The sequence below is a fragment of the Mixophyes fleayi genome, chromosome 7 (assembly GCF_038048845.1).
Source record: "Mixophyes fleayi isolate aMixFle1 chromosome 7, aMixFle1.hap1, whole genome shotgun sequence".
NCBI classification, from domain to species: Eukaryota; Metazoa; Chordata; class Amphibia; order Anura; family Limnodynastidae; genus Mixophyes; species Mixophyes fleayi.
Window position 1 is genome coordinate 150407551 of NC_134408.1, and position 22878 is coordinate 150430428.

The 22878-nt window shown below is 42.8% G+C and overlaps 3 protein-coding genes across 4 annotated transcripts in view; 1 reads left to right on the forward strand and 2 right to left on the reverse strand.

The window, feature by feature from the left end:
• Nucleotides 1-107: 107 nt before the first annotated feature.
• LOC142098350 (fibrinogen-like protein 1-like protein) lies at nt 108-22257 on the reverse strand. Its single transcript, XM_075181129.1, has 3 exons — nt 22057-22257; nt 5151-5334; nt 108-1025 (listed from the first exon to the last, which is right to left on the reverse strand). The coding sequence occupies exons 1-3, from the start codon at nt 22240-22242 to the stop codon at nt 376-378; spliced, it is 1020 nt and encodes a 339-aa protein (XP_075037230.1). The 5' UTR covers nt 22243-22257; the 3' UTR covers nt 108-375.
• On the reverse strand, nt 10068-14730 carry LOC142098351 (fibrinogen-like protein 1-like protein). Of its 2 annotated transcripts, none has more exons than XM_075181130.1 (3): nt 14624-14730; nt 12109-12304; nt 10068-10915 (listed from the first exon to the last, which is right to left on the reverse strand). In XM_075181130.1, exons 2-3 carry the CDS (start codon nt 12284-12286, stop codon nt 10215-10217), a joined length of 879 nt encoding a protein of 292 aa, XP_075037231.1. In that variant the 5' UTR covers nt 12287-12304; nt 14624-14730; the 3' UTR covers nt 10068-10214. The 2 variants fall into 2 exon arrangements, with proteins under 2 accessions (XP_075037231.1, XP_075037232.1); XM_075181131.1 differs by having other exon boundaries at nt 12109-12287; nt 14624-14709.
• Nucleotides 22258-22629: 372 nt separating the features above from the next.
• The window catches only part of PTPN4 (protein tyrosine phosphatase non-receptor type 4), an 87167-nt gene continuing 86918 nt past the window's right edge, over nt 22630-22878 (forward strand). The window contains exon 1 of the mRNA XM_075181126.1: nt 22630-22850. The gene's annotated coding sequence lies outside the window, so the exon portion shown is untranslated. The remainder of the gene's footprint in view (nt 22851-22878) is intronic.

The following is a 22878-nucleotide window of genomic DNA, read 5'->3' on the forward strand; positions in this document are numbered from 1 at the left end:
ACCTTAACTCTAGAAGCAGTTTGAATGTTTAATCCCTTTAACAGAAAGTATATTTAGTATTTGTGTGTTATTATGGCTGAGGAAATAATGTAACGGTGATGAGACGCTATGTTATCACATTGCTGTTTATTCATCATTCAGTCAGACACTAACAATAAGATCAGTATATAGTACAGCCTTAGTTACACTAACAATAAGATCAGTATACAGTACAGCCTTAGTCAGCTGTACCCAGAGAATGCACACGAGGCTCCGGAAACTTTCCCTGACAGTCGCTGCTAAGAAATATTACTTAAAGAAGAGAATTTTCTGGAGAATTACGAGCAGGACATGGGTAATTTATGTTGTAGAGAGCCGGGCACAGCTAGAGGCTGTCTACACCCTGTTACAATACATATTTATAGGTTTTATTAGAATGAGCGAGTTTCTGCAGTTGTGGTTACATAGAGTTACCCAGTGAAGTCCATCTTTCTTGTTGAGTTGAGCGTCGTAGCAGGAGTCGTACCACCAGCCGCCTCCGTGCTGATCGGCGCAATTTTTATTGTAGAGTCGATCGTTGTCGTCATCGTAAGTAGAGAACCTCATATTGTCATGTAGATTTTTCAGGGCGCTAGAAGACAGGGAGTCCCCGGCATCTCCATCGTACGTCCCCAGCCTCACCCGGTACTTGTCGGTAGCGTTGGTCAAGTAGAAGCTGTCGTAGTCGGCGCGCCTGGTCTTGTTTTCTGCATCCACCAGGAGGATTCTCACCTTGTTCCACTTCTGAGCCGTTAACAAATGGATATAATGATTCCCGAGATAGTGATCTAGTTCAATGTTCCCGAAGCCGTATTGATAGGCTGTCCAGGACTCGCTCCACGTTATCAATGTGTCCAAGCTGTTCCTCTGGATGACTGTCCACCCCCCACAATCGTACATGTAGCACTGAGCCACCAGATAGGGGGAACCTTCTGGCCGAATCACATAAACACCATTTTTTCTGTGGCCCAATTGGTAAAGTTCATCGCAGTCCCGGGTGAAAAACACTGAAAATGACAGATATAAAACATTATAATATAATTATTTAAAGAAAAACTAAGTCTCAATGTACAATATATTTTCAGATAAAAAATATGGAATTATAATCCAGTGTTTGACCTAACCCTGACTTTCCACCGCAGACGACGATCCCCCCTCGCCCTTCGTCAACATCAACAACAAAATGCTCGTCCCAATGGTAAATCGCCACACTAAGCTTTGTATTACGCTGTTATTTATTAATTCAGAGTAAGTTTTGCTGCTAATCTCGCTGATCATGCCCCTCTGTGTGAATTCACTTTTCTCTGCAAATCATAAAGTATGTAAGATATGTGATAATTTAACCTACTGTGCAAAGCTCCTCCCTTTATTCCATGTCCACAAAGTAATATAAGATAGAAAAGATGCAAAACGCGTTTTTTTATATAAGGGAAGGGTCTTTTGTTGTAACAATGGTACACCAGCTAAATGTGCTTTTCTGTGTAAAGTACGCTTGGAAAGCTATAGGCCGACGTCTGGTTTCCATTTCAGAGGAAATGGAAAATGCAAAGTTCTTTTATTCTTGTCTCTATAAATTTACCTTCTTCACCCCATGAATCTCCTCGAAATAATCTTGTCCTGCAAAATGAAAGTGTGTGCGTAACTGCGGATACATGCGCCTATCTCATACACGCAAGTGGCACCCGGCTTCCCCCACCAGAAAATGCTACATCCCCCTCTGCAGGTGTTACCGGTGTCCCATGCACATCCTGTTACGTAAACCCAACAAGTATAAGGGACAGACAGCGTTTCTGAAACAATTCCGCCATCTCACAAATATGTGTTCTAGCTCAAGCTTTGATCCACATTAATCTCCAGTTGTGAATTGATCCGCTGTGTAATTACTTCTCCAGCTGTTGGGGAACTACAAGTTTCACCGTAATTATACAGCGGTTTCTTGTCATGTGGGGGATTATTGGCTACCGATCTGCAAGAGAATGTGTCGTTTGTAACTGTTCCCCTAGAAACATTTGACTCTTTGCCATCTGCACAGTAACACTTCTTCCGTATGCTAAGTATAACTCTAATCGTCTGTTTATTAGGTATGTGTACAAGTGCACAATACCACTACTCCAGGTCTGTAAACTTAATCTAATTCTCGGTAGCTCTCCTTACTGACAGCCCTGTAGTCCAGATATATCTCCCAACGTCCGTTTTTATTCTGATCACAAAGTTGCACAGTAACTCTTCTCATGTTCTATATCCGGCCTGGGCAACTAGCATACACTGCCAGCTATCGGATGCAAAAGCATGCTGGGATTTGTAGTTTCACAACATCGGAAGAGCTGCAAGTTGTCCAGGCCTGTTCTAAACAGTGGATATATATATATATATATATATACATATATATATATATATATACATATATATATATATATATATATATATAATTAGTTAATTCAGCCCCTGTTCAAGTATGGACAACAATACTGTGATTGAAACAGGATTGTGGAAGTTCTAGCCCAACAACATTCAGTGTTTACTACAAGGCTATTATTCTATACCTCCTATACCTTATCTGTAACCTTTTATTATTCTACCAGAAAGCTATTGCCTAGATCACATTACAAACTAATATTTTCCTGCATTACTTATGTTTTTAACCCCTTAAATGCTCAGGACGAGTCCCACTAGTTCCTAGGATTGCAGGAGTTTAAATATGGGCAGCATGGTGGCTCAGTGGTTAGCACTTCTGCCTTACAGCACTGGGGTCATGAGTTCAATTCCCGACCATGGCCTTATCTGTGTGGAGTTTGTATGTTCTCTCCGTGTTTGCGTGGGTTTCCTCCAGGTGGTCTCTGTTTGTGTGTATGTTAAGGAATTTAGACTGTAAGCTCCAATGGGGCAGGGACTGATGTGAACGAATTCTCTGTACAGCGCTGCGGAATCAGTGGCGCTATATAAATAAACGGTGATGATGATAGATTAAAAACTTACCTAGAAGTACTTGCAGGGCATAAAATGACAGTGTGAGTGGGAAAAGAGGCGGACCTTCATGATGCATTGTCACTGTACGTCATCAAATCCCCGCCCCCTTCCATCCAATTCACTATAGTAAATTCTGAACATCCTGGCACCTAACATCTCAGGAATACCCTCGTTTGAAAGATTGGAGTCATGTTTTTCAAACTGTATTGTCAAACATGGGCAACCCATATTATACTTACACGTTTTATACATTTCAAGACCGTGCAAAATAGCAAAAATTGTATTAACATTTTTCAGTGCAGATTTTATTATGAAAACCTATGTGTAGAGTCCTGCTCTTTGCTGATTTGGAGAGGCAGATTGATGCTAAAGCAAGAATAACAAGGTATTTATAGATGGTGTTTAGAAAAAAAAATACACAAATTTGTATTTAGTTGAAATGCAATTTAATAAAACACAATTTTTTTGGCCATTTTGGTCCATTTTCCTTGCCGTGACGTTATGTATAAGCAAACTAATAGAATTTTCTGAAAGTTCAACGTCTTGTGTAAAAAAGGAGGTATAACTGGTGTGGTTACTGCATAAATAAATTACTGATCTTTATGTTGGAATCTGACCAACCCAAAAAGTGCCAAAACAGGCTAAGTGGAGAAGGGGTTAAACTATCTGCAGGACCTCTGTTCCAGCACCAGCTAATCTTCCAATAATGGGTTTGATCGTGTAGTCCGTCCTCTTAGAGTTATCCATTCACTATCATATAAAGTTATCAGGCTGTACATGAACCTTGAAGCTGCCCAATTTGATTTCTGTTAAAAATACTGATCTTTTCTATGTGTCTAGATGTTGGGTAGGTGGAAGTATTTACAGGATTAATTCATAATTCTGCATGGTATCAATACAGCAGTAAGATGCATTATCCACATAGTATATGTCAGTATGCCCGTTATAATATTTAAAGACCCGTTTATTATAGGACCTCCTGGGGGCATCGCTTCCACCCGCACTTCATGATCTGTAGCTCCATATTTGTTGCTGGGTCCCTGAAGGACCCCTGGGCCCTCGTACTAGATGTGATACACATGGACAACGCAAGAGATCCAGGAACATTACAGGTAAACCTATCTGGTATTAGCAGATACTCAGAGAGAGAGCTGGTAACTTAACACCAGACAGAATAGTCACAAACTGAAAACTGCCATTCACTAGACCGGGGCAATAAAGTAAAATGATGGAAAGTATTAAATGACCATAATTAAGGTTGAAGACTGGACATTTTTGTCACATCTCATTCTATAGGGGGGGTTATTCAGTTGACCGCAAGTTTTTTTAACACTGCGTTAATTCATTTTAACGCTGTTTTTTTTTATCATTTTCGAGCGGGTTAACTATACACACAATTCAATTCCATTTTTAACGTTCCATTTTATTTCATGAAACGGTCCTCTCGCGCTCCAGTAGAAGGTTTATTGAAAGTATAGAGTATTGAAAGCTATTCAATTGTTTTATAATGCGGGGGGTTAAAAAAGAGGGAAAAAAAGATAAACTATGTTTATCCGGAATGCATAACATGAAAAACTTGATTTTCTTGTGAAAAAATAATTAATAAAAAAATAAAATTCACTAATTAAATATATGTATGTTTTTGGTACAAATATGTATGTACTAATGTGTTTTGACATGGTATAGATGATTCTATAGCAAAAAATAGTGAAATAAAAAAAATATGCTAACGAAAGTACTGTAATGTAGATATTATCAAATAGAATGGTTGTGTAATACAATCTAATGTATGAAAATGTATGCCAATCCTTTTTTTGTGTTATACATGACCTTATTAAACACTCCCCTTCACTCCCCTAAAAACTCGCACACACATTAATGATTAACGCGCAGGGGCAGCGTTCCCTCTTTTTCAATTGAATTGTACGAGTTTTTACGCTGCATTAACTAAAAACAGTCGCTATAGCAGTTAAAAACCTGTGTGTGATTATTTTTTTTTTTAACGCTGCAGGAAAAAAACAACTTGCGCTCAACTGAATTCCCCCCCCCCCCCATGTAGGACTCGTACAGCCATCTGCGGCCCAGCATATAGACAACTCAACCCTAAACCCACCGGAGGACTTAGGATGATGGTCATTTGCTGATTTAAAGGTACAATCTCTTACCTTTCCTTTGCCGTAGATCATTCAAGTTGAGGATTTCTGTGTCATCCTTGACCATCGCGATGTTGGCTATCTCTGAGACTGCAACTTTTCGGGGATCTTCTTCCTCATCAGCCCGCGAGACCGATATCCCCAATATTATCAAATAACAAAACGTCCAAAGCTTTGAATGCAGCATCTTTCTCCCCTGAAAGAGAAAACCAGTCTTACGTCACTTGTCACAAAGTACTGTCAGTCACCAGCGTTGGGTACCCACCTCCGCAGATGCCCAGGAACAGAAGATGATTTGGGGACTTAAAGCATTTTATACTAGGTAATTAAGTCACAGGATCATTTATTAACTTTAATTTGTCTGCTTGATGCGGAAACTGGTTCACCAGCAGCTGGAAGATATGATTTAATTCTACATTTAATCTGTTTACAAAACCAGTATAAATGTGTTAAGAAAATATCAATAAACTTTTAACAGAGCTGGCGTCATATTAAACTGTTGGTGTTGAAATGTTATTTAAATTTCTTGACATAAAAACTTGATGACGTTGTCGCCCCCGGGTACCAGCTGTTGGGTGTAGCTGTTCCGTCATTATATAAAGTATTGGGTAAAATGTAAATGATGTCATCTAGGAATAGGGTACAAGCGTATTATATATCTATGGCTTTAAGGGACATTATCCATTCCGCTGGTTCATCTACAAGGGTACAAAATCATACTTGGCATCAGTATACACTGCAACGCTTTGCAATTTGGAACAAGCACATTAAAAACAAAACTGAGTGGTACCAGGCAAAGTGGTAAGGGCTTACAATTTAAAGGAAAAGCCTTATCTTGGGTGGCAATATTTAATATATATATATATATATATATATATATATATATATATATATATATATATATAATATGGAGACTTATAAATTAGCTTCTGATCGATGATCCTTTTGGAGAACTGCTCCATATTCCGCATGATTAGATGATATACCCTGGATAGGAGAAAATAGCATTTCCATAGATATGCCCATTTGTGCAGCAATCTTGCACCAATGAACGCAATTGCCTGCAATTTATGTCCGAATGCAAATGACACGACTGAGAGGCAGAACGGTGGTAGTGAATTGGCAGAGGAACGTAGGCTGTGTACAGTAAGGACGTACAGATGCGGCCGACTTAAGTTCTGGGATTCTGGTAAGTACGCCCATTTTCAGCCGTATAATTTGCTCTCACTACAAGTATAAATGCCGACTGATGGTGATTACTGACACTGCAGAGTTTTGATTTAGAAGTTACACAAATGCGTGCTCAGGGGCAAACGCAGGATTTGTAGAGGGGAGTTTCCACACCACGCCGCCAGTGGGCGTGACCAGCATGCATGGGGGCGTGGCTAAAATATTAGACAGTGTTTGGCTGCTCTCCAACTCTTCCTATCCCCATAATATACATGGGCAATGCTGCGAGCACTACTGTTAGGTACACGCAGCTCTCCCTTTTCAAGCAGAGCCGTGTGAAGTGGGGACCGGGTCCAGATACCTCAATTATACAGTGCCCCAGGCTTGGAGGGGGGTTTCCAGGCACTAGGAAACCCCCATTCGGTTTGCCAGTAGCTATCATAGAACAACTGTGTGCAACTAATAAAGACTAGAGAAATGCATTATGTATAGTACACATTGAAATCATCTTTATATAATCAATGTTAAATGATAAGATTATAAATCATTATACTGCTGAGCTTTTCATTTATTTCATGATTAAAATATTTTTTATGCGATCTGATGTGATGTTTTATTGTACTTACACATGTGCATATACCGCAGTGAGAACGTACTTTTTAAAACGCAACTTATGTGCAAGTTGCGTTCGGACATGAATGAGGCCCACAGTGTATCATGAATGTTTGTGTGTATTGTGTGGCTGTTCCCCATAGGAAACAATGATCCCTGGTGCACATTCTGTTCCACCAGCATTGTGTGATTTGTTCAGTACTGGGTGAACGCTTCAATGATCAGGCAACCACGAGGTGACCACATGTATGAACTCTAAATGAGTTATTGCCTCACGTATGACACAGTCAGTAGAGCATGAACCATTGCGTGTGCCTAGAAGCAGCTTCCTCATTTCTATGTTATCAGTCATTTTATACTGTTCTATATAGTTCCAAAGCCCTATTAATCTGTACCCTGACAGTTGCCATACTGAGTCTCTCTTACAGGTGAATTATAGATTGTAAGCTCAGCGCTAAGCGCCAGAGAAGATGGGGACTACTCCAGCCTAGCCTGCTTATATACAGGTAGGAGCAGACTTTATATCAGGGGGTAAATGTATCAAGCTGAGAGTTTTCCGGCGGGTTTGAAAAGTGGAGATGTTGCCTATAGCAACCAATCAGATTCTAGCTATCATTATGTAGAATGTACTAAATAAATGATAGCTAGAATCTGATTGGTTTTTCAAACTCACCAGAAAACTCTCAGCTTGATACATTTACCCCCAGGTCTTACTTATCGATCTCTTCTAGGACTTGGGGAATATCCTATTTCCAACATTACTAGGTACATTTATAAAAGTGTGTTTGAAGTTACATTATTTTTATTTCTTCTTATGCACCATATTTGTCAACGGTCCTATGACATTTTTTTTATTCCGCTATACACCCCCTGGAAGAAATTTTGAAAATCTGACATCATCGGAGTGTAAGAACGTTGTTAGGACAGTTACACTACGTACACAGACATGTAGCAGCCTCAGGAGAGGAAACAGCATTCTGCTGGTCACCACAATGAGAGGTGGCTGGAACAAGGTCCTGGAGGTGATTGTTGTCTGGCGAGACTTATTAGTGACATTTTTTGTGTGTTTGCGCCTTTTTTAAGACTTATTCTGTTAATATATCTTATTTTGAGACAATTGTGTCCTAATTCTACACATAGGAACACTTAAACGTGTATCTCAGTGTCCTAAGTGTACATAGTGACTAAAAGGTGGTACCCTACAGCCTATCACGTTGGCCCACTACCGTTACAATTTGTGTTTCCTTCGATAAAGAGTTGCACTATTGTCAATTTCATAGCAGCCAATTAACCTACTACTATGTTTTTGGATTGTGGATGGAAACCGGAGCACCCGGAGGAAACCCACACAAACACGGGGAGAACATACAAACTACACACAGATAAGACCATGGTCGGGAATTGAACTCATGACCCCAGTGCTGTGAGGCAGAAGTGCTAACCACTGAGTCACTGTGCTGCCCCACCCACATATACTTGGTCACATGCTGTGCCTCTCTGCAAAGCCCTCCATTGACTCCCCACTCAATCCAAGCTGCTTAACACCACTTATAATGCCCTCTTTAACGCCCCCCCCTACATCTCCAACCTTGTCAAGAAATGCTCCCCTACTCACCCACTCTGTTCTACCAATGACCTTCACCTCTCCTCCACTCCTATCACTACCTCACACTCCCGCCTTCAGCACTTCGCCGGCACTGATCCGTACCCCTGCCCCGTCTGACCAGACCAGACCTGTCCCCAGCCTCCATACCCCAGAAAAGAAATACATAATCCACAAACGTTATCCCAGATCTGGAATCGGTAGTTCTGTCTTTGTCTAAGTCTTGTCTTTCTCAAACATCTTGTGAAAATCTTGTGGCTTTTAAATCTCTCACTCACATGTCACTGCTTCTAATTGCAAACATAAAAGAAGAGAAAACAAAAATTGTCTCCCTACCAAGCTTGTAGCCTCCATCTTTGAAACATTAGCAAGATAAAAGCCGTTACCTAAACTCTCATCCACTTTCATTATCTCCTGCCTTGAACAGGGCCTGATTAATGGTTCAGGCCACCCTAGGATAATGCGCTGGTTCGCCCTCCCATCACCTTCCACGCCCGGTAAGAACAAGCTCATCCTTAATTTAAAATCTGGCTAATTTTACCTCCCTTGCACCAATGCTTATGTTCCCCTATTTTCAAAACTCAGATCCACATGGCTTTTTATAAGGGTCAGGGCAATCTTTGGCACTCATTTAATTTTCATTAAAATCAGAACAGTACAGCAGAACGGAGGTGTGAACGAGCGATAATGAGCGTGAGGATATGAAGGGGGATGTCATACCTGCTCTGCCAAAACACTGTTTCCCTGTTCCATACAGAATCCAACTCCTCACCTACAAAGCCCTTAGCTGCTCTCACCCCTACATCTCTGACCTCATATCGCTCCCACTGATCACAACATCCCATTCCCGCCTCCAAGACTTCTCACGTGCTGCTCCCCACCTATGGAATTCACTTCCACTCCCAAACTTCACCAACCTCCAGTGTCTTAAATGCTCCTTATAAACCCTCCTATTCATAAGTCTCACACCTAATTACAATCTCAATGCCCCAGGCGGGCTCAGCATATTCTCACTCCATTTTGCACCCCCTCCTCTTTTCACAATCTCGCCCCTCCCCCTTGGATTGTAAACTCTCTTGAACAGGGCTCTCTCTCCTCCTGTCCGCTCCGACCTCATCCACCTGTATGTCCTTGTATTATGCTCTGTATGACACCTGTTTGTGTTATACCTTAGCTGCTACTTAGTGTTTCATGTACAGTGTATTGCTTAATTTCTTGCTATTCTTACATTTATGCTTCTTGAATGTCCTATATTTAGCATCAGCTTATTTTGTTTTTAGCCTTTTGGTCCTCCTATGCTGTTGTACAGTTTTCCCACTGTTCGGTGCTGTGGAATTTTATGGAACCGTATAAATAAACGATAACAATAGGTGAGATAGGAGACTGCCCTATTCTGAGGTGCCGTGAAGGTGCCAGACATCTTACCCACAGGTGAAAATGTCACTAAACCCCAAACATTTTTTAATTGGATATATCAACTTTATTTAATATTGTGATAATACGGGCATATTTAGAAAACCAGTGAAAAAACTGACATACAAGTCTTTTGTTTTTTTAGGTGATATTTTTATTGCACATTGACACATTGACTTAAGACACTGAGAATCAACACAGAGAAGTTTTTGTTTTATTTGAAACGTTATATGTTATGATTGTGCTGCGTATTTAGCCGGAGGTGAGACCTGCTATGACTAGCTGGAATGAATGGGATAATATTCCCCGGGTCCAGGCAGTGGTATAGGGGAGCAATTCTTCCTGCCTGGCTTTATCAGGATACTTGTGGCCACACAGGGTTTGGACTCATCGCACAAACCTCCCCAGTATATACTATGGTCAGAATTAAGGAAAGCGGAGCGACAGCTATCGAACCACCACCCTCCCCCTGACACTTCTGCGCAGTTCTTGTCCCACCTGTCATTATCGTTGTCTGCTGTGGAGAACTTCATGTTGTCGTGTGTCCCCGTCTCGTTCATGATGGACAACGCATCACCGGCATTCCCAGAATAGTCTCCTAACCTCAGGGCATAGCCCCTGTCCTCACTGTCCACCCGGAAGCTGGAGTAGTCTGCATAGTGCTCATTTCCCAGGCTATCCACCAGGAGGAACCTGACCATGAAGGCATTCTGCCTGGTGAGGAGGTAGATCAGCTCGTTGCCCAGCCAGTGGTTCCCCTGAAGATCACCAAACCCATCTCTGTACCCCCTCCAGTCCTGTGATCCAAAGGAGGTCGTGTTCTGATGAGTGTTCCTCTGCAGAACTGTCCAGCCCCCGCCCTGAGGACTCAGATCACAATATACCACCAATGGTGGGGAGTTCTTGGGCCAGACCAGGTAGAGTCCACTCCTTCTTCTCCGATTGAGATAAGCCGCCGTGCAATCTTTTGCCACAAGCTCTATAAAGAATAAATAAGAAGCTTGTGAATTTCACATTAAGTTTTAACCAATATTAGGTTAGCAAGAACTTCTGCTAGCTTTGAAGGATTGAAGTCAGAATACTAATTACACTGCTATAGTATGCTTGCAAATGTCTTAAGCCACAATAAGCTGCCACATAATTCTCTGAGCTAATATATACTGTGCTGTATAGCCATCTGCCGACCATCCATATCCTGTATTACAGCACAATGCTCTGAGATACCAGGTATTAAGAATAGATTGTAAAGTTCCACAACCCACAATCCTTTTCTGTTTATCCATCAATTTAAGTGTTATCTGTCCTTATACATCTCTCTAATTGCTGGTGTCTCTTAATCCTGAATTCTAAAGCCTGGTAATTGCCGTTAGTATAAGAGTTCATCACAAAGTCATAAGTATAACTTTATTTCCACTTGTACTATTAGACAATAACCAAATGAAAAATATGTTATTTCACTATATTAAATATATTTTATAATTTTTTAAAATTTTGCAAAAGTTCCTCTTAAACTCCTTAAATGTAAATTTTGCAGTGAGCTACAGGTTGATACTGTTCATCTAGGGCTTGATTAATCTCTGGCCGTTAGTCCCTTTGTGTGCTGTATCTTGCGTGAAATTGTTCTGTGCAGGCTCAGAAACGGACATTATGTCAATGAACGCAACTGCATGTAATTCATGTCCAAACACATATGACACCACTGTTTACGAATTGAAGGGAGGAACGTTGTTCGTGTACAGGGAGGGCGAGCCGAGGGTGTGTTGAGGAGGGCGAGCCTACGCAGATACAGTATTTGAATACGGATGGATCTACGCTCAAGTTCCCTGTTCGTTCTTTAAAAGCAAGTTGTGTACAGGTCACATCCGGAGATTAATCAGGCCAATAATTAACATAAAAAATCCATTTACATGAAATTTTCCATACCATGACAGACATTTTGATGCTTGCAAGTAAATTAGGATGTATTGTAACAGAGTTCACCATCTCTGTTCATTACAGGAGACACTGACAATGTAACAGACTAGGAAGAGTTTACGTTTAGCTACATTACTAATGTGGCACCTCCTATTAACCAATTATATCTATGTGTATGCCCATATATTTATCTGCCAGACTAGAAAGTAATCTTTACTTCACAGGATGGGACGTTTCCCCTGTAACGTTGTCACTCACCACGGTAGACCCCCATGTATGGGACATTGAGTAGCCCCCTGAGTTGCTCCGATTCCAGCTGCTGTCTGTTGGCGATCTGACCGAACAGCTCTCCCCGACTCACAAAGGTCAGTGCTTGACATCGTACCAGGGTCCAGGAGAGGAAGAAGCCCAAATAAATCACCCAGTGAGGAGTCATTCTGACAACACAGACCGGCTTCACGTCATACAGGGTTAGATACACAAACATGTTATCAACATGAGAACTTATAAAGTTGGTGATTTAAGAAGTTGACATTCAGACATGACACATTCACAAATATTTCTTGTTTATGAATTTAATTGCAAACTGATTTTTTTTAAGACCACTTTTGTGAATGAAATTTTTATATTATATGAAAGACACAGATTATGTAGTATGTTTTGAAATATAGGACCCATAATCAACGTTGCAAACATGACATATCCAATTAAAGTTTTACCTAACATCTATTATTCACTTAGATACATTTATAAAGTGTATTTGGAGTAAAAGTTTTCTATTTCTTGTTGTTTTCTTTTGCGCTATATTTAGCAACTGACGCGCTCCACGTGGCACATTATATACCTGGAAAAACATAATAACAACACATAATCTACATTTTAAGAATTGTCTCATTTAAATTTAGACAATTTAAAATAACATTTAGCTGCGTTCTGTTTTTATACCTAAGTCTAGCAATGTTATAAATATATACTAGTCACACATCATTGGTTCTATCTCAGACTCTGCTCCGTCAAATGTCTTCACTCTCTAGTCATGTGTTTCTCAACTCCAGTCCTCAGGACCCCACAGCAGTACATGTTTTCCATATCTCCTTGCTGGAGCCCAGGTGTATTCATTACTGACTGACACAGTGTAGCAGGTGGTATAATTTATTTCACTGGTCACCTGGCAATCCTGCACTGTCAGTGGGTCCTGAGGACTGGAGTTGAGAAACACTGCTCTAGTCCTTTGTCATTTATCAGCTGATTATTGGTAACAGTTCCCTGGAACCTTGTGTAGCACAGTGACAGACTCACAGTCTTGTGTTTGTTTTTATCTATGCAAAGTAAACTATTCCTGACTAGTTATGTGAAATTAAAGATTATGAAAGATTTCTGCTGAAAAAAACCTAAACAAAAACCTGCAAAAGTAAATGTAAAATGTTTCTGTCCCTTAACTCACCAGAAGTAAGATTTATTTAATAGTTTTAGTGAAGGATTTTAATAATTATGTCTGAAAGGATAGAAAGTGATAATTCTATTGTTACCAATATAAATCTGTACACAAAAGTAGTTACAATAACTTAGAGCAGGGTTTCCCAAACCCAGTCCTCAGGGCTCCCCAACAGTGCAGGTTTTCCATATCTCCTTGCTGGAGCACAGGTGTATTCATTACTGACTGACACATTGTAACAGATCCACAGGTGGTCCTAATTATGTCACATGTGATCCAGAAAACCTGCCCTGTTGGGGAGCCCTGAGGGCTGGGTTTGGGAAACCCTGACTTAGAGTAATAATATCTACTGATCCCTGAAGGTGAGGTAGCATTAGAAATGCGTCGGGTTTATTAGGTGGTGTATTTTTGTTCTCTATTTAAAATGCCATTCAAATTAATACTTTAGATATGCTCCGAAAATTCCTTTTTATTCAAGTGAAAAAACTCAGTCCATATGAACGCAGCCTGTTCACATTGGCTGTAATTACCAGCATAGATTTTCGCGTTATAATAACGTGAAATTGACAACTTTATTACAATACTACTATTTCTGTGACAGAATTCAGGACATTCACAGAACCCTTATTCTCAGCCACCAACCGGGACAGTTCTGTCGTTCCTCTGCCCCAGTGTGTCAGGTCTCCTGGCACCAAGCGCGTTTTACCATCACACAATCCGTAATAGAGGATCCAGGATTACTGAATGTCTTTCTGTGCCTGGTTCATGGCTGGTAACTAGAACCTTCCGGGACAGTTCACTTAATGAATTATCCTTGTTACATGCGTTATACTGAATCATTTAATATAAGAAGAGACTGCATATTTAAATACTAAAACAAAGCTGCTAAATACTCTAATAATAATTATAATTCAAAAAGTTACTAAGAAATTATTTTACTTGATCTCTATGAATTATTGTCAATGATTTGAAGTTTTTATTGTTTCCGAATAGTTTTGTATACTGTGGGATGTTATGACATTAGTATTTGTCAAACTTGATTGTGTTTTAAATATATTATAATACTGCTAAATATACAGTATTATACGGATAAGCATTGGAGATATTTATGCTATGTCCTATGAACACAGTAGACTGTGGAGTTATACTGTATAAAACTGATGTTACTTATATAAAGAAAGAAGATTCTACACAGCGTCATGTTATTTCAATGACTACATTCTAGTTCCCACTAACAAGAAACCTATGTAGGAGTTGTAGTATAATAATAAACAAATATATTATAGAGAAGGAGCCACTTAGAAATGCGACATAAAGAAAAGACTTTCTGCAACTTACGTCTACTCAGACACCAGCGTGTTCTCCGCACGGTCTGGACAAGCAGAGTGCTCTCACTGGTGCCTCTCTATTATTTTATACGACAGTAGAATTCATGAGGAAGCTCGAGCTGTTTGTGAAAGGAGTTTATGACATGAGAAGATTGTAAAATGTTGATACTGAAATATACAGCCGGGAAATGTATCGGTGCCAAGTTTGGCATCTGACCGAAAACAAAATCATTTGTTTTCCAACTTGAGCATAAAAATACTGTCATAAAAGTTGTTCAAGGAAATGCGACTTTTCTGCCAGCAGTTACACAAAAAAATCTAATAAATCTAAATTTGTTTGTAGATATAAATTACTCATCGTCAGAACCCAACAATGTGGACGGTATTGTCGGAAGCAAATATCCCAGTTTTCCCCAAGGTAAAAAGCGGTGGTGGGATCAGTATCTATAAAAGAATCTCTGCACATTAAAATTCACTGCATAAAAGTTTAAAATCCTTAAAGGGTGACAGGTGGCCCTCCGAACCTTTAACTGTGGCCCCCGGCTTCTTCACCTATCAGCCTCAGCTCTGTCTTATTCTGTAATCTGTGCACCATTAACCTTTATTCACAGCCTCAGCTGACTTCTGGTCTGAAGGTATGAAACGTATTGTTACAGGCAATGTGTGGCCCTTCTGAAGGTTAGAGGGCCGCACATGTTCCCATGTAGTGTATCAGGTTGCCCAACAGTGCTCTAAATAATGATCATGTAAAATACATGAGAAAACAAAGCTCTTTTGTTATCCCAAAAATGGAACTGTGCATTGAAGCGTATTACATTTGGCAGGAAAAGGATAGTTTAATACCGGAGACAGAGTCTGTGAATACACCAGGAATCCATGAATAGAGCCACGTACAGACCTCTATACCTTAAATTATAACCTATTCACTATGTATGGAGTTATAGTTTATATATATTTGGCAGTATGGTCATTTCTAGGGCATTTTATATATAGAAAAGCAGATTATTTAGCGGTTTGTTGAGTCCTCTGCAGGTAGATTCAGGGTGTGACGGAACGCTGCATTTTACATCAATTTACATCAGAAAACGTTATTAAAGTAACTGTCCTGTATGTGCACAAACCCAGACTGGGTAAAGTGATGGAAAACAGAACAGGAACTGGGTTCTTTTATTAATAACTTCAGGGCAATTTGTAGTTATATCCCATCACCGTTATGGTGCAGATCTCCATCTGCTAGAGGTGCTGTTTACCGGGCGAGGGGACTCTGCCGCTCCAGTGACTGTTAGGCCAGGTACAAGCAGCACAGAGTATGTATTCACAATAACTAGGACATTATATACTCGATTGTCTATGGACCTGAGATTGTCAGTGCTGGACATAAATATTGATAATAACTATTACTTTTAAACTTAATTGTCCTTTTACGGACTCTTTTGTTGATTTGTACTGAACTTTTACTGGAACTCGTTATCCAGCATAAAATTATAACAAAGGCAAACAACGTGGCTTATACCTCGCTTATAGCAGCTGGCAGACCTAGCCTGGCATCAGGAGGGTTATGTGTAGGAATGCCAACGTGGCAGTGACGTCTAAACAGACAAAGTTGTTTAAGTATTTACAGAATGAAAGTACGGAAATTCAGGGTCGGGGGGGGGATGTGTGTGTGGAACAGGTGTCTGGAAGTTAGGGGATATCTGTGGAACAGTGGCTGGAAGTTAGAGGGTGTCTGTGGAACAGGTGGGTGGAAGTTAGGGGATATCTGTGGAACAGGTGGCTGGAAGTTAGGGGTGTCTGTGGAGCAGGAGGCTGGAAGTTAGAGGGTGTCTGTGGAGCAGGAGGCTGGAAGTTAGGGGTGTCTGTGGAACAGGTGGCTGGAAGTTAGGGGATGTCTGTGGAACAGGTGGCTGGAAGTTAGAGGGTGTCTGTGGAACAGGAGGCTGGAAGTTAGGGGTGTCTGTGGAGCAGGAGGCTGGAAGTTAGGGGATATCTGTGGAACAGGTGGCTGGAAGTTAGAGGGTGTCTGTGGAACAGGTGGCTGGAAGTTAGAGGGTGTCTGTGGAACAGGTGGCTGGAAGTTAGGGGTGTCTGTGGAGCAGGAGGCTGGAAGTTAGAGGGTGTCTGTGGAGCAGGAGGCTGGAAGTTAGAGGGTGTCTGTGGAACAGGTGGCTGGAAGTTAGGGGATGTCTGTGGAACAGGAGGCTGGAAGTTAGAGGGTGTCTGTGGAACAGGTGGCTGGAAGTTAGGGGTGTCTGTGGAACAGGAGACTGGAAGTTAGAGGGTGTCTGTGGAGCAGGAGGCTGGAAGTTAGAGGGTGTCTGTGGAACAGGTGGCTGGAAGTTAGGGGATGTCTGTGGAACAGGTGGTTGGAAGTTAGAGGATGTCTGTGGAAAGGGAGGCTGGAAGTTAGAGGGTGTCTGTGGAACATGTGGTTGGAAGTTAGGTGGTGTCTGTGGAACAGGTGGTTGGAAGTTAGGGGGTGTCTGTGGAACAGGAGGCTGGAAGTTAGGGGGTGTCTGTGGAACAGGTGGCTGGAAGTTAGGGGATGTCTGTGGAACAGGAGGCTGGAAGTTAGAGGGTGTCTGTGGAACAGGTGGTTGGAAGTTAGGGGGTGTCTGTGGAACAGGTGGCAGGTAGTTAGGGGGTGTCTGTGGAACAGGAGGCTGGAAGTTTGGGGGTGTCTGTGGAACAGGAGGCTGGAAGTTAGAGGGTGTCTGTGGAACAGGTGGTTGGAAGTTAGAGGGTGTCTGGGGAACAGGTGGTTGGAAGTTAGGGGGTGTCTGTGGAACAGGTGGCAGGTAGTTAGGGGGTGTCTGTGGAACAGGAGGCTGGAAGTTTGGGGGTGTCTGTGGAACAGGTGGTTGGAAGTTAGAGGGTGTCTGTCGAACAGGAGGCTGGAAGTTAGAGGGTGTCTGTGGAACAGGAGGCTGGAAGTTAGGGGGTATCTGTGGAACAGGAGGCTGGAAGTTAATGGGGTGTTTGTGGAACAGGAGGCTGGAAGTTAGGGGGTGTCTGTGGAACAGAAGACTGGAGGTTAGGGGGTGTCTGTGGAACAGGAGGCTGGAAGTTAGGGGGTGTCTGTGGAACAGGAGGCTGGAAGTTAGGGGGTGTCTGTGGAACAGAAGACTGGAAGTTAGGGGGGGTCTGTGGAACAGGAGACTGGAAGTTAGGGGGTGTCTGTGGAACAGGAGGCTGGAAGTTAATGGGGTGTCTGTTGAACATGTGGTTGGAAGTTAGAGGGTGTCTGTGGAACAGGTGGCTGGAAGTTAGGGGATGTCAGTGGAACAGGAGGCTGGAAGTTAGGGGGTGTCTGTGGAACATGTGGTTGGAAGTTAGGGGTGTCTGTGGAACAGGAGACTGGAAGTTAGGGGTGTCTGTGGAACAGGAGACTGGAAGTTAAAGGGTGTCTGTGGAACAGGAGGCTAGAAGTTAGAGGGTGTCTGTGGAACAGGTTGTTGGAAGTTAGGGGGTGTCTGTGGAACAGGTGGCTGGAACTTGGAGACAGCTCTCTGTAATACATGGTTTGCATTGTGTGTGTCTCTGGCAGTGTGTTAGAGAATGGAGGACACTGTTTGGTACGATGTATAAAATATCCCTACATTCTTTCTGTTTGTAATACGTGGTCACACCCTTTTTCTACTCCAATTCTGATTTAATGGTTATAGTGCTAATACTTTAGAACAAAACCACAATCTTTGCATCCCCCGGCTATAATGAGAGACAGAGAATTACCAGCAGGGCACTGTACTGCCAGTCCTCCCCCCGCCCGGGGGATACACAATGAGACTCTGGCAGCAGCAGAATTCTCTTCCTGATAAACCTAATCACACATTCCACAGAACAAGGGGACAACTTTCCCTGAGGAGGGGAACAAATTGCAGAGTTCAGTCCTCCTAACTCATCAGTGTCTGAGCTGCAGTGTCAGTCACAGAGCCAGCAGAGACTTCCCTCCAGGCATAATAATTACAGCCCACACAATACAATGCATTTCACTACAGTTTCTTTACAAGCAATTACATAGTAAGAAATGTTCTGCAGGGAGCTGCATTGTCTCAGAATAAAGTTAAATGACAGCATTTTTGGATACTGGCAAAGTTGTGTACCGAGAAGGGAGAGGTTCATTATGGAAAGTAAAATAAACAATCTAAAAACAAGAATACTCTCATGTCTGTCAAATACTTTGTTGAAATACAATAGTTAGTAAAATCTTTTAAATACCAAATGATAACTGACAGTCATGTTAATCAATACAAATGAAGAAATGCATATTTATAAATGCAGTTATATAATTGTGCAGAAAGCATTATTACACACACGCGCGTGTGCATCATAACTATATAATAGCCATATAATAACCATATTTTACATAGTATGTACTGGCGGGAACATGCTAATGGTGGTAATAAGAAGTTTTCTGGGGCAGCATCAAACTGTATGAAGATTTCAGCACACGACTGATCACATGACATTAGTATGACAGAATCTTCAGAACACTGGATAGTCCACAGTAAGAGCTAATTTAACTACTTGCTGACTGGCCACAGCATATTTATGTTGGGCTGGTGCCTTCCTATCTCAGAGTTGATGTAGTTTTACTCTGCCTACAACAAGAAGTCTTTTATTCTCATCCCAAGCACTAATCAGTAAAGAAAATAAACTTATTACATGCATGTGGTGCACCTGTGTGTCTGTGTGCTTTGTGAAAACATGCATGGGAATATCATCAGCCACTGCAGCCAGGGCCATCTTTTCCATTGGGCACGATGGGCAGCTTCCCGGGGGCCCCACGGGCAAGGGGGCCCCATAGGCACGGCTCTTAATGAGAATAAATAATCCTGCAAAAGAAAAAAACCTGCAAAAAAAACCTACAAGGGTCACTGAGCAAGTACATCTATCTATCTCTATCTCTATATATCTATATCTGTATCTGTATCTGTATACATCTATATCTATATCTAGGGGCCCCTGTGCACTGCTTTGCCCGGGGGCCCATAATGTTAAGATGGCCCTGACTGCAGCCACTACCTGCAGACTCTGGGATTTCACCTCTCCATCTGCAGGAGAGGTGTGGCAAATAACCCTCTTTGTCACATACCACTCCCCTGAACGTGGGCAACCTCAGTGACGTGGACACCATGGAGAGAGCATCACTGCGCAAGAGAGCATCTGCATGTTTGTGCAGACTGCCTGGCATATGCTTACTGTAAAACGGTAGGGCTTAATTACTGAGAACCATCGTGTTACCCAGGCATTCACCTCCTCGATGCTATGCATCCATTTTAATGCCACATGGTCAGTGACCAACGTGTGCTCTCTTCCCAGGAAGTATTGTTATTATTATTGTCTTTGACTAATAAGGCGTCACAAAGGGTCCGCCTGCGCCGTACATTACATATACAAAAAACAGAGCAAAGCTTAAGAAAATAGGGCTAGGGAAGCCGGCCAAGAGGTACAGGGGGTGATGGAATAGTAGAAGGAGCACACAAGGAAAGAGGGCCCTGCTCCTGAGAGCTTACATCATAAAGGAAAGGGGGAGACACAAATAGGATGGTACTAACTGGGGGAGAGAGCCAGGACAAGGGAGTTAGGAGGACTGAGAGACTTGAATAAAGAAATGAGTCTTAAGGGCACGCTTGAAGCCTTTGAGAGTAGATGCTAACCTGATGGAACGTGGAAGATCGTTCCACAGCTGGGAAGCAGCCCGGGCAAAGTCCTGGAGACGGAAGTGAGAAGAGGTGATCAGTGAAGTAGTGAGGCGGTGGTCACAGGCAGAGCGGAGGGGGCGGGTAGGAGTGTAGGTAGAGATGAGATTGGAGATGTAGGGAGTGTAAGATTGACTAAGAGCTTTAAAGGTGAGGGTGAGGAGTTTAAATTTAATTATGTAGGGTATGGGGAGCCAATGTAGTGACTGTTGGAGGGAGACTGCAGAGACAGAGCAGCGGGAGAGAAAAATAAGGCGGGCAGCAGCATTGAGGATAGACTTAAGAGGGTCAAGGCGAGAATCAGGTAGGCCAGAGAGAAGGAGGTTACAGTAGTGAAGGCGAGAGATAACAAGCGAGTGAACAAGGGTTTTCGTAGCTTCCGTGGTGGGAAAGGGAGGTAGTACCGGAGAGCCTCAGTGGAACATTTGACCACTAAACACGTCTGTTCACCGTGGAGTGTTTCTTCTCTCATGGCAAAAGCTTGCGGCTGAGATAAAAGATGGATTTCTCTATCCCATCAAACCACAGCGAGAACACAGCGCTCAATCCCACTCCAGATGCATCTGTTTGAAGATACAATCTCCTGCTTTAGTCCGATGCTTTGAGTGTCGGTGCTGAACACAGAGCTACTCGAAGATCTTGCCAGGCAGCCTCTGCTGCTGACCAGACCAACTTGTCAGCTCAAGCTTTTTTAAGGAGTGCGGTAAGAGGGGCAGCTCTAGTGGAGACATTTACCATACACCGGCGATAGTACCCTACTAGACCCAGGAAAGTTCTCAGCACAGTCTTTCAGTTTAGGCCAGTCTCTGACAGCCTCCACTTAATCCAATTGGGAATTGACTTCACCTTGTCCTACCACGAGCCCCAAGTACTTGGCTTCTCGCATGGTCAATGCACACTTGTCAGGATTGGCAATCAGACCCGCTGCCCTGAGTGATGCTAATACCACCTTTACCTTGGGTAGGTGTGACCTCCAGTCTCAGGAGTGGATGACAGTTGCATACTCCTTGTGCGGCTTTAAGAGCCGATTCATGGCCCTCTAAAAGGTGGCAGGAGCCCCGTGAAGCCCAAAAGGCAGTACCTTGTACTTAAACAACTCATCCGGTAAAGGCTGTTTTATCCGTGACAGATGGCGTTAGAGGGATCTGCCAGTAACCTTTGAACAGATCTAATGTGTTAAGGTACTGACTGTTGGCCAAGGTCTCCACCGGCTCATCAATTCTTGGTTACGTGTCAAAACGTAAAATTACGTATAGTTTTCTACAATTGTTACAGAATCAAGTACTCCCGTGTGGCTTGGTCACTAGTACAATGGGGCTATTCCAATTGCTATTGTATTCCTTGATAACATTGAGGTCCAGCGTCTTTTTAATCTCCTGTCTGACAGCTCTACGCCTAGCGTCAGGAATCTGGTACGGTCTCACTCTGCTCCTCAGACATGTCCTTCAGCCATGACAGGCCCCACGGCCTCAACCACCTCGTATGCAAATAACCCTTTTTGTCACACTAGATTGAGCTGTTTTGGCAGCACGAGAGAGACCTACATAATATTAGGCAGGTGGTTTTAATGTAGTAGCTGATTGGTGTAAATATAAGATAACGATAAAACTGATTATATAAGGATATATAATATATTATATATATACAATATATAGGATAATGATTATACTGAGTATAGAAGGATATATAATATATAGGATAATGATAATAGTGATAATATCAGGATATATAATATGAGCAGTACCCGCAGTTCCCGGCTCGGCCTGCAGGTGCCGCCCGCCCCACATCTCAGGCAGAATGAAATCCAAGATGGCGCCGGCGGTGACACAATACGGAGACGCTCCTGTACAGGACGTGGCAGAGACGGGGTTAATGAGGTGACGTCACCCCTGACTGGAGCTCTCGCGAGATCTGGAGATGACTGCGCCATGTTCCGTTGCTATGCTGCGGGCTGAGGGCGGGGCAGGGGGCGTGTCTAGGCACAGACCCAGGGGGGCGGGAACACGACACCTCCGCTCCTCCCAGCACCGAGGCCGGAGCCGACACTAACCCCCCGGGCCGGGGTCCCCGGACCCGTCTCCTGCAGCCGTTCAGTGATTCCTCCGGAGCCCCGGGATCTACCGACTGATCGCACCGAGAGATCGCTGGATCTCCTGGGACCCGCAGATCCTCCCCATAGATCTCTCAGAGAGACCCCCCCGTGTACCCCATAGACCTATCCTATAGAGCCCCCCGTGTACCCCATAGACCTATCCCCCCTCCTGTCCCCTATAGATCTCTCAGAGAGAAAACCCCCCCCCCCGTCCCCTATAGACATATCCCCCCTCCTGTCCCCTATAGATCTATCCTACACACACCCCGTCCACTATAGATCTATCCTACAGTCCCCCCGTGTACCCCATAGATCTATCCTACATCCCCCCTCCTGTCCCCTATAGATCTCTCCTACAGGTCCACTCCCGTCCCCTATAGATCTATCCCCTTCTGTCCCCTATAGATCTATCCCCCCCTCCTGTTCCCTATAGATCTATCCTACAGGTCCACTCCTGTCCACTATAGATCTATT